The sequence below is a fragment of the Festucalex cinctus genome, chromosome 18 (assembly GCF_051991245.1).
Source record: "Festucalex cinctus isolate MCC-2025b chromosome 18, RoL_Fcin_1.0, whole genome shotgun sequence".
NCBI lineage: Eukaryota > Metazoa > Chordata > Actinopteri > Syngnathiformes > Syngnathidae > Festucalex > Festucalex cinctus.
Window position 1 is genome coordinate 5,498,088 of NC_135428.1, and position 13,041 is coordinate 5,511,128.

Here is a 13,041-nt window from a genome sequence, read left to right on the forward strand (position 1 = left end):
TAATAAGCACTAGAGATGTAACAATAACGGCAATATCACAACTTTGTAATATTGCCGCAATCTCGTCGTCGTCTTGTTACGATATTAAAAGGTACACGTCTGATAAAAAGGCCATCTTGTTTTCCATTTGTGCAGTGCGGCACCCTCTGGTGGTTTGTTTATTAGTTCAGCTTAATTTTAATTAGGTATGTTTTGTCCACTTATGTTTAAGACCCACACAAATGGTCGGATGAAGAGTAACATGTTTTAGTTTCTCCACATATTAACTTGATTGACCATGTGTGTGTGCATTAGCAAATGTTATTAGTGATTGCAGTTTGTTTAATGTACATTGAAGGTTAATGTTACCTGTAATATTTGAACAATAAGTATTATATGCATAATATTTATAATATGAATAATTATGACCGTAGCTAATCACCATTGTATCGACGGGATATTTACATGCGATTGCTCATTTTTACCTACACACAAGAAAATTAAACTGCAAAAATAAAACCTGGACAGTTTATTGCTCACATGGACATAACTATGTTCTAAGCTTCTTTTTTTTTTTTTTTACAATGTTGTGAGTTTTTATACAGTATGATGAACTTTTAAATATATATATATATATATATATATATATATATATATACAAAAAAAACAAAAAGACATCATTAGGTTTAGGTTGTGCAAACACACAGTATACCAACATACCAACATTATATACCGTATACCGTATATATATATATATATATATATATATATATATATATATATATATATATATATATATATATATATATATATATATATATATATATATATATATATACAAATATACAAACAAAAACAAAAAGACATAATTAGGTTGTGCAAACACACAGTATACCAACATACCAACATTATATACCGTATATATATATATATATATATATATATATATATATATATATATATATATATATATATATATATATCGCCAACCTCCCCACAATATTGTGATAATTATCGTTTCATGAGGTGTGTATCATAATAATATTGTTAGATCCCTAATAAGCAGTGTAAAATTAGTTGGTTGATGCTGATTCACTTATTTGGATATACATTAATTTGGTATGTAGCAGGCTAGGTTACATGCACTTAAAGATTGAGCCATACTGCTGCTCCAAACAACCACCAAGCCCTTCACTTCCTACAAGACTGATTGAAAACTAATTGTGAACCAGTTTCTGCCAAAACATGAAATCATTTACATTTCAGTCTTGCATTCATATCGTTAAGTTGTATATTTTGTTTTTGATACAAAATGCAAAAACACAAACGACCACTAGCGAATGCTGCTTATGTGCCTGCATATGTTAGAGGCTTTAAAAATAGACTCTCCCCCGAAAAAGCTGTCAAAGGCAGATGATGCTTTGTATTTGAGCCGCTGTATACAAAGCATGTTTTGGAATAAATGCATAAAATTATCCGCAAAGTACCACTCCAACATTATAACGAATAGGTAAATGGCTGCTTGACTTACAAGTTGAGGTGACTTTGACCGGAAACGTTCTAATCGTGCTTGTGAGATGTAAAAGAACAACTTGTCAGGTTAACTTTTTTTTGTGCGTGTGTGTTCTATTATTCTGCAAGGAGAATGTGTATGTCAACACTGCGTGTGTGCTTGTGTCTCTTAAAAAATGCACCCCTCTGGAGAACAAAAGGCTGTTTTTGGTTCCTTCTGCTTGCTGTGAGAAACTGTTCTGAGCACTTGTATAAAAAAAAAGGCTTGACATGTCACAGCTAAAGATATACAAAACCCTGCTCTCTTGTTGTTTGTCTTCTAAGTATGACAAACACAGTATACATTCACAGCCAGTTATTATACTGACAGCCAGAACCAGGCGCTAATGTCTGCTCAGATGTGGAGTATTTTTCTTCTTGGAACTTTTTTAGCCATTTGCCACATAAACTGTTTGCAGCGGCCGCAAACACACCCCATTAATATCACCCGCACAACTCCCAAACGATAGTGGCTGTTATCCCTCTATGAGCTGTGGCTCTCTCATATTTTTTCCACCATCGATCATAGCCGTGTGCCACGCGCGCTCGAAAGCAGCCCGGTGGGGAGACGCAGCATTTGCAATCAAACGGAGAGCGGCAGTGTGAAATCTCAGGAAGAGGCAGCTTCCCCCACCGCCACCTCCCGATGCCTTTGGGCAGGGGATCAGACGATGAGGAAGCCTGCCTCAGACACTCGACACCTCCCACTGGCACCCTGATGCAAGCGGCATGCAAACCCACCCTTCACATGTATCAGTCAGCCGTGGGGGTGGGGGGTTTGGGATTGGGCGGGGGGTTAAACTGTGCGAATGCCCTTACCCCGTGCGACTACGCTGCGGAGTGCATGTTATGCCAACACAGCCCAGGTGCTTTTAGGAGTTTGTGATGTGGTGGTGGAGGGGTGGAGGAATGTGAAGAAAATTACCTTTTTTTTTTTTGTGATGCATCATCTCAGATTGCACATGAGACTTATATAACATAAATGGAGAATACTACAGGTGCATTTGTTCTAATGCTGCAGACAGGACGATATTTGCGGCGCATACATATTGGAAGAAATACAACACCTCATTAAAGCCAAATCACAAAGCCCCTGAAACTGGCAGCCAATTCCGCTTGCAAAATAGAGCTGCAATTATTTGCTATTATCACTCCTCTTAAACACTCCTTCCATTAAATAATTCAAATAGAGACTCACTGGCCAACACATGCAAAAAAAAAAAGTCTGTGTCAAATTTGCAGTCCGAATCCCACTGTGCAAAAATAAATTGCAAGTTAGCGATGCCAGTCAGCTTCAGTTTTTTATTTTTTTTATTTTTTGCTGTTGTTTTCTTTCTAAGGCAGAAGGAAAGGTTCACTCATGACTTGAAAATTTCCTCGAATGAAAGTAAACACATCATGGAATGCCATATTCGTGTTTGTCCATCCATATTTGGTTCCTAATAGGTTGATGGGCCTCAACCATCATAATTTAAAAACAAGACATTAATTCATTTGTTTGTGTTTTAAAATGATTTGCATAAAAACATTTTTATAGTCAATTAATTCTACATTTGCCACTCCACAATCACGAAAAATGCATTTTCTCCAGAATGCAGCTTAACTCTTTGGCTGCCCAAACCATTTAATAACGATTAGTAAAATCACGACGTATGCTGCCGTAAACGTGAAATGACGTCATCTACGTTCTTTTTTTTTTTTTTTTTCCTTAAATGGACGGAGCGACGTCTAAGTTCAGCGCTGCCTGGTCAATGGGTTGCGGAATCAAAAACACCACCTAATTATGGCCAGCAGATGGCAGCATTGTGTCTCTTTTCAATGGGCTGTTGGTGTATGGAATTAAAATGAAATGTGACGGAATCTGATGAATGCTAGTAATCAGTGAAATGGCACTTTTTTTTATTTTTTTTCCTAACGTGTGGCAGTAAAAGAGTTAATAACCAGCGGTGGATAGAGCAACCAAAATATATACTCAAGTAAGAGTAATGGAAAGATATAATTCACTTTGAAAGTAAAATGTAGTCCTCCAAATAATTTCCTGAATAAAAGTATGTAGATGATAAATAATTTCTGGTTTTTTGTTTGTTTGTTTTTTAAACTAGAGCATGCATAACAGAGAGAGATATAAACTAAGAATGTGCAAATTCGGATGTTGTTGAACAATAACTAATGTCATGGAGTAAAAGTAATGTTTCTTCTGAACAGAAATACTTCGGTAAACTTAAAAAGTGTTGTCTATTGCATTGAAAGTGCCCTGACAAGCATAAATTATCCAAAAAGTATAATATTAATAATAATAATATTTTGAATTTTTTTTTTTTTTTTTTTACATTTAACGTTTATGATCACCAGCGCAGGAGTTTGCTTTGAAGAGCAAAGCAGATCGTGCTCTTTTGTGTACATCAGCTTCAGTCAACCTCTATTCAATTATTCATCTCTTTCAGTGCGTTAGAAAGAGGGGAAAAAAAAAAAGGTTCACACAAGCATGTGCATTAGTATTATTGCATGTTGACAAGTGTCTGTAAGCCGACATGCATGGGCTTGAAACGACACGCACGCAAATGACAGCGACAACTCTTGACGCGGCGGGATTGCGGTTCCTGAATTTAGACCTCTCGCTTGTTTAATTATCAACACTATTTCTCAAGCAAAAAGCATGCGAAAATTGAGATGAAACGCAAACGGAGAGGGTACTTTTTTGAGTATTAAAATAGCTGCTCTTTGAACATCCACGTCGTCTCCTGGTACAGTGCAATACGCGCTTTGACATTGCGAGAAGAAAATGTCAGACTTTGGCAGGCTGCGCGGTGCATTTAGCTGTCATTGCTTATTTTACGGCTGTTGATGTTGTTGATGAGCACTCAGTGGTCCTTGGCATCGGGATGCATTACATGCTTTCTTTTTAGTTTCATTAAAACATGTCCAGCGCCTTAAAAAAAAAAACTTGAGTCAATTAGTAAAACTGACAATCAGTAAAGATATGTTAATGTTTTGACCCTCTTTGCAGTTCACCAGTGCATTAAATATAAATGCGTGCACATACACAGTTGTCAGAAAAAAGTACATCCTTAATTGGAGCATAAAGATGCGTAAATGATTTCTGGTCTTGCAGCGATGCAGAATTTGACACGAGGCGGCTTGGTGTGGAGTAAACCTCCTGGAAGCTGCGGAGAGGTTTTAATCAAGTGTGAAATCCTTTTGGAGTCTTTTGCCTACACAAGTGTGCTCGCGCTCAGGCGCTCGACAATTCACCCAAACTCTCCTCCCTGGAACGTATTTTGTAGCAGGGGTCCATTTCGGCACTGTGATGCATAGAGACAATATTCTTGGAAGAGATGAGAAATAAAACTCCAGTCATCAAGCGTGAGCTATGCCCACAGTCTCGCATTGTTTTCTTGGCTTTTGCAGAAGATTCACATTTTGTGCATTTTGCGTTTTAGACATTTGGCTCAAATTAATTTGAAAAAATATAATTGTAAGTGAATGATATAATTAAGCGGGAATATGAAAAGCATTGCTTAGTTGTGAATCAAAGGACTTGAGACGCCTTATAACGAGCAATTAGGATTAAGGGAACAATGAGATTAAGGGCCACAAAAGATAGAGCAACGGCCTTTGAACAGTAATTATCATTCTGACAAACAATTGGCCATGCCATATGGATTATTGCGTGTATGTGGGATCATTTTACCTTAAAATAACTGTGACAGAAATCAATAGTACACTGGCTTGTGAGATAAGCAAAGAACTTCTCTGTCATTGCCATGGCAACCCGTATTGCCTACAGATGTGGTCTTATAACTCATTTGCTCCCAATAACGTGTAAATACGTTTTTTTAATGTTCTAAGTGTCCCAAAGACGTATTTATACGTTTTTGTGTGTGTTTTTTTTTTTTTTATGCTAGAGCATACAGAAGACTTTGATTCAGCCTCTCAACTGCAAAGAACTGTTGCAGAAATGGTAGTTATTACAGAAACGGCCAGCAGGTGGCAGCAGAGCAAAGGAGATCAACCAGGGCCATGTAGAAAAAAAGCTCAATTACTTACAATTTTGAATAGATTTGTGAAAACTGATGAAACTTAGCTCTCTTCTAATGCTAATTGCTGCAAAACGGAAACAGATAGAAACATACTTTTTTTTTCTTGATGAAAGAAGAGACTTTAATCTTTCCTTTGATAGGTTCCATGCTTTTATAGCAATTGAACACAATATTCTGTGGGCCTTGCAAAATCAGTCAAAATCCAGTAAAACAGCCGGGAGCGAACGTGACTGCTTCTGTGAAAAGGGCTGGGAGTGAATGAGATAATAGTGGTGGACCAGTTGGGGACAAGTCATGTTAGCAATAGCATCAGTGCTAGCATTCCCATTGAGAAATGTGTGCCTTTCTCATTTTAGTCAGCTATATTCAACATGTTTACAACCAAGAGATATTTACTTTAGAATTAAAAAAAAAAAAAAATGTTTTGCAACGAACTGTTTTTGCCCTCTGCAGAGAACTTGTTACAAATGCCAGAGAACAATTTCAACCAAATACTCATATCATTTTTTTGGGGTTGTTCCGAAGCAAATGTCTTTCTAGCATTTGTGAAATGACTAATTTCCCCGAGGTCCAATAAACAAAATGTCTGAACTGTCAAGAACAGAAAAGGCATCAGTGATGGGCATGCTCTTTTATTGCACGTGCAACGCTGACATGACATCACACTAATGTATTTATCGTAGCGATCAGAACGTTACACATGGCTCGTGTCAGCGGGATGCTGTCTGTTCTTTTGCTTTACAGACATTGATTGCCTGTCCTTGTCAGACTATGAAGGGATAACAAAGACAAATTCCAAACGTTTTCCATTTAACCACATCCAAAAAAGTGTTGTCTGTCAACAGGTAGGCTGTGTGAAGTCAGCCGGCTGCCTGCTGCACATAAATGACGGCACATTCTTTGTATGTGCATATATATATATATATATATATATATATATATATATATATATATATATATATATATATATATATATACACACACACACACACACCATATTTTCCGCACTATAAGGCGCACCTCATTATAAGGCGCACCTTCAATGACTGACATATTTTAAAACTTTTTCCATATAAAGTCGCTAAAGTAGAGGCTTGGGTTACGTTATGCATCCATTAGATGGTGCTGCGCTAAAGGGAGCGTCAACAAAACAGTCAGATAGGTCAGTCAAACTTTATTAATAGATTACAAACCAGCTTTCTGACAACTCCAAAATGAAAAAAACAGCTGTTTCATTATTTTCTCTGAGGTAAAGTATTAGTATTAGCTAGCGATCCAAGATGGCGGGATCTTCTGCGCATGCGCGTCACCGATCGTGAAGGGTCACCAATAGCGTCTTGACAGCGAGACCTGTTGCGGCTCAATATTGATCCATATATAAGGCGCGCTGGATTATAAGGCGCATGGTCAGCTTTTGAAAAAACTGAAGGCTTTTTGGTGCACCTTGTAGTGCGGAAAATACGGTATATATATATATATATATATATATATATATATAATTGAAAAATTTAAAAACAAAACAGACTAAGCATGGAGAAGTGGTTTTTCATCGTTATAGTAATGATGGTCAAAAACCAGGTCAAATACCGACGGACCTCGCAGTCTGTCGTCACTGACGGATGCCCGTTTTGTTGAGGAATGACGGAATGCTGACGGAATGCTGACCTTTGTCTGTCAGTGCTAACATAGTGGTGAGGAAGTGACGACAGAAGTGTTGTTAAAATACAATGACGATTACAGTTTGGTTCGGTTTGAAAAAATGACGGGTGAATGAAGGACGAATGATGGCAAAATAAAACATTTTGCCGACCTCTGACACATATAGTTAATAACATATCATTCAGGGTAATTTCGCAAGAAGTAGCGCTGACTCCCAAACATGTTTCTGACCCCTGTGTGAGTTAGCTAGCTAGCTAGCTAGCTAGTGACAAGATTTTGCATTAACAGATTAATAAGTTTTGATTGATTTACGCTAGTTAATTTATTATCAGGAGTTATATTGGAGTTTGTTTTTTTTTCACATGGAAATGAGTTCACTGGTTCATGGACTCGTTTTATTTAATTAGGAATATTTGAATTAATATGGGTGATAATGAAGTGTAGAGAATTTCTGTGCTGCCAATCAATAACGCTTGCGCTGTTTGTCTTGCTTTTATATATTTATGTATGCATTTATAGATTTGTTTGGGAGTACCTTTTTTTTTTTTTTTTTTTTTCCTGAATACAAATCGCATGTCATCGAAGTCAATACGCTGCTGTTGAAACTGTTAGCGGTCCAGTGATATAGTATTTCAAGCATGCCAGACTAACTGCTGCTGGATACTCCTAAATGACACACACACAGCACGCCATCTCCTGAATGTATCACATCAGCTAGTGGACTACACACAGTCGTGCTCATTACACAGCCATAGCAACAGCTACATAGCAACTGCTGCTCACTGCATAGCAACAGCTGCAAAGACCTCAAAAGTGGAAGGGTGGTGGGGGGGTGGGGGTTCTTTGTGTTCAGATGACATCATTTCTGATCGGAGATGGATTTTAAAGATGTTTTTCAATGTTTATGTTTGATGAATGCGATGTTTCGTAACAAACTAACAATGCCGTATTCTCTCTTCTGCCTACAGACATTCGCTCACTGCCTGATGTGGCAATGACCGGAAACTGTACGACCGAGTGCAGTGAATTGGGCCACTCAGATGCTTGTTGGATGCCCGGGCATCCCTCCCCCGTACGCAGGACGAGGAACCCCCCGAAACTCTCCACCTTTGTGCCTTACCAGGAGAGAGGGAGTCTGGGACGCCTGGCAAATGGCAACGCCATTCTGGGTGGCGAAGAGCACCGGCCACGCCTTCCACCCTCTCGCAGTGCCTATACGAGCGGCGGTCACGATGCCGGTCAGGACTGCCCCTTGGAGGAGATGCCGCTCAGCGTGACCTCCGAGTTCCCGCCCACCTCGCCGTCTGCCCACACCCCGAAAAGAGAAATCTATCTGTGAATATCAGCCTCCAATCGGTGCGGAAATGAAGAAAAGATCAACCACGGCAGTAGAACAAATCAGGCTGCCCACCTGCCAATGCCCAGTTGAAATTAACAGTAATCAGTCATTCATTCAATTACCGGCGTGATCACTTGGGTCATCTGCCATCTCCACCTTCGATTAATTTATTCGCATATTTATTACAAATTCCACAAGGTTAATTAATATACGCTCGCCTTTATTTATTCATAAGGACATGGATCAAAATGAGTTTGGTCTTGACTACTTTGGTAGTAACTAATAATTGTTGTAGTTAGCCAAGTCGGACGCTGTCAAGTGATCTTTTGAATTGAAATTTGTGACCAGTGCTCTTGTGCCATTGTTAGATCGTTTTGATAGACAGCCGCTAAGGCCCTATCAGATGGCATCATGCTTTTAAACTAACAATCAAATGAAATGTTCTCTTGTTGTACAGTGATGTAAATACATTTTGAATGGTGTACTCTACCTATATTTTTGTCTGATAGAAGCCGATAAAACAAAAAAAAACAAACAAACAAAAGAAAGTAATTTGGCGCCGAACTTTGCCGTAGTTAAGGTTTTCTTTGCTGCTGCCGCTGTTTAAAACTTGATTGAAAACATCTCCGGGAGAGAAGCTCAATATCGTGGAAAGCATTTATCCGCCCCATATAATCACAAACACCTTCAACCCCTAATCATAGCAAAATGGCCTTTACCTCTGCTCCCTGCGGAGTTTCACCACGGGTGGAGAAAGCTCTGCAGCAACATTTGAACAGACATGATGTTCCATTGACTCTCAGCACTGTGACCTATAGTTTATCATCAAAACGCTTGACTTGGCCATAGTCCCCTGGAGTCACAATGACCAAATTGGAATTGTTTTTTTTGTTTTTTGTTTTTTTTGCCTCAAATACTTGTGACTCACTCAAAATATACCACCAGTGTGTCATTTTTGGGCGATTTGTTTTTAACTCATTCACTGCCAGCCCAGTAAAAATGGATCTTTGACGTAGGGCTGCTCGATTATGGGGAAAAATAATAATGATGATTATTTTTGGCAGTAGTTGAAATCACGATTATTCAAACGGTTATTTTTGTTTTAGCACAAAACAAGAAAATGTTTAAGCGTTTAAAAATATTCGGACCAAATTAGAAAAAAAAATAGAAACACTATAATTAAGTTTTGGACCAAACAGAATTTATAAAAATAGATATTTATTTATGTTGGCAAAAACGTGAAAGTTGGAGTGCAGCATATGCACTGTGCAGTAAGGCAATATTTTTTGTATTTTTTATTTTTTGGTACAAAACAAGAACATTTTTAAAAGTAAAAAAACAAATAAAAAAATAATAAGACAAATAAAATTATTTGAAACACTATATTTATGCAAGTTCCTTTTGGATGAAACAAAAAAAGGTGCAAAAGTATAAATTTAAACAACTCAATAATCTTTTTACTTTGCGATTATACTGATTTTGTAATTGTGGGAGTGTAATCGTTGAAATTATAATTGAATTTCGATTAATTGCACAGCCCTACTTTTGACGTGTATAGCCGTCAATGGCACTGAATGAGTTAAGCTCTTCTCTATCCACAGACAATCTTGCTCGGGCTTTCCCTTCACAAGCTATGAGGACGCCTCTTGAATTAATGAATATGTAAGGTTATTTATCAGAGTGCTTCAAAACAAAAAAACATAAAAAACAACACTCGGATCTTAAGTGGGGAATTGGAGTTCACGTTGCGCTTAATGTAGTCCTCTTCATTCTGAGCACTTTCATTGGTTTTTTTTTTCAAAGTATCCTAATATAACTGCAGCTGTTTTCAGAGGTAAATTCAGTGTCGATGCGCATGGTCATTGAAGAGCACCGTTCAAGTAAAACGACATTAACATAACATAAACAGACTTGTATTCAAGCCAGCATTCTCAGTACATCTGTGATTTTTTTTTTTTTCCATTTGGCTACAAAAATGTCGGGATTTGTTTCCCCTAGTGGAGATTTTCCAAGTCAATCTGAAGGATATGCCTGAAGGACACTTTGTATTAGTCAGTAATTGGAAGCCAGTAACGTCTACATTAGCCTGCCTTGCAAGCGTGGTACAGCGCCAGGCGGTTTCTTTGATTCAAACATTGATTTGATTAGACTTGTAGATACCTTTCACCTCTGCAGAAAATTTCCATTGGTGAGATTGTGTCTCTAAGTAAGGAAGAAAGATCCCCCCCCGAATAGACGCATCCTAATTAGGGTGAGTAATGAGTCCTGAGCTGTGGCGTGCGTGCGAAGCGCCTCCCCAGGACAAGGCGGCCACCGAATAATGCACATCTACCCGCAGCGTTACAATCAGTTATAAAGGATCGGCACTTACCTCATCACGCCGCCATTGAAAACTGCATTTAGAGTAATTGAACTGAATACATATGGAAATGACTGGACATGGCCATGATTAAATAACGTGGGCGATTATCCTGCCTTGAGGGGGGGAGAGAGAGCGCTTTATGCCATTTTCAAAGCCATTTAGTGACTGAAATAAAATTCAAACAACAGCCATGATGCACTGTGATTAAACCCCCGGCGAGTACCCCCCCTTCGGATAGCCGCTTCACGGCCCGGAAGCAGCGGGTGCGATCACTGACCTGGAATTAACGACAGACTGGAAAGACGGCAAGGAGTGATAAAGCCAATGCCACATCGCCTCAGTCACAACTTTTATCTGTTTATGTGTCTTGACTCGTTTATTTAGGACGTGCAACTTGCTTTGCATAGATCCTTTTTTTTTTTTTTTTCTTCTTCAGGGATTAATCGGAACCTGATACCAGCCCAAGTAGACGCTTATCACTGGCACATATCTGAAATGTATCGCCTTGCTTGATCACCTAATTGGGGCACTGAATGGAAAAACAGGAGGCTGATTTACCGCGCGTCCACAAAATAACGCTTGTTTTTCCTCTATCTCTTGATGAGTCAGACTTGTTAAACTGAAGCCGCCATAAATGGAACGAAATCTACCTTTACATGTCATATTTTGATTTGAAGTCATACTGAATAATCCCTCTGCAGGGGGCGGACTGGCCATCGGGAATTTCAGGAGTTTTGTTTTTTTCCGGCGTTCCCGCAACATATTACACTCCGTCCTCCAGCGCGGAGCGACGAATAGCAATCGCCGATTACGATTCATCATCTCGTCGAAATATTTTCCCGGCCCGAATTTATTTTCCAGTCCGTCCCGTTAAAAGAGGATGACCCTGATCAAAAGGATAGGACGTCACAAAGCACTGAAATACACTCAAAATATGTTTGAAATAATGTTTAATTTGTACTTTGCATTGATTTAATGTTGAATTCACTTGAGTATATTTTGCCTCTCTGTGGTCTGTATTGTAAAGTGATCATTTCTGTGGACAGATGGAAAAATTACCGTGCTGAAATTGGCGAGCGGTTTTGTTTTCGTGTCAGTCAAAGACTCTTAGCAAAAGCAGTTGTGTGAAGAAAAAAAATAAAAAATAAAAAATAAAAATATCTGTTGGTGGTGTTAGTGTACATAGATCTCCACAACCCTTCGTCTGCTGTCAAAGCAGGCTGGGATTTTCGCATGGATTCCAAAGATAATTGGTAGAAACTGTTTACTGTTTCTTTTCTTTCAGTTTCTGAAATGTCAGTGCTGGTTTCTATTCAAAACGGCCCTATCCTCTTGGAACAGAAATTAAGTGCACATATATTTTCATCTTTTTCACACTCCATGGAAAACAAAGACAATTGCCTTGAGAATACGTCTTTGCAAGAGAGAATCTAGTTGTTATCCTGATTATTGGTATATTTATATAGGACAAAACTGCTTGTGATGCCATGTTTTTTGTACAGTTTTATGTACATACAAGTGACGCTTTCTAAAAGTTCCGAGAAAAGCCGATGGCACATAAAAATTGTAACCTGTTTTCTTGAGCTGTGCACATCTTTGCCTTGGTTGGATTGACCTTTGCTGAGTCGGTGTGAATGTGGCCGTTCTATGCCTGCACTGTAGTCATTCACTGGCTCCCACTTCCTGAAGACTTAATCGAGTTATGTTTATTGTGAACAGTGGATTGTCTTTATCTTACAAGTTTGTTCAACTCCTGTGTTCAACTTTGTTCTGTTTTAGCATGTTGACAACTTCTCTTGTAATACTGTCCTCATGAACTTTGTAATAAAATTACTTCAGGGAAAAAAAAAACACGTCTCGTTTGTCTGTTTTATCACCACTGTCATGCCGAGGTGGACAAAATGTGAACCACCAGTTTCTGATACACATTTACTGAACCCTTCTTTGTTGAAAAAATAATCCATCCATCCATTTTCTTGACCGCTTATTCCTCACAAGGGGTGCTGGAGTCTATCTCAGCTGGCAGTAGGTTGCCAGGCCTGGTTGCCAGCCAATCGCAGGGCTGAAAAAATAATATACCGTATTTTCCGCACTATAAGGTGCACCGCATT

At 38.6% G+C, this 13,041-nt stretch overlaps 1 protein-coding gene across 1 annotated transcript in view; it reads left to right on the plus strand.

Moving 5' to 3' along the window:
* The window catches only part of pcdh1a (protocadherin 1a), a 109,430-nt gene extending 96,906 nt beyond the window's left edge, over positions 1–12,524 (plus strand). Inside the window, exon 5 of the mRNA XM_077505467.1 lies at positions 8,198–12,524. Within this exon, the coding sequence (XP_077361593.1) occupies positions 8,198–8,568 (371 nt within the window). The 3' untranslated portion in view covers positions 8,569–12,524. The remainder of the gene's footprint in view (positions 1–8,197) is intronic.
* The last annotated feature ends 517 nt before the right edge of the window (positions 12,525–13,041 follow it).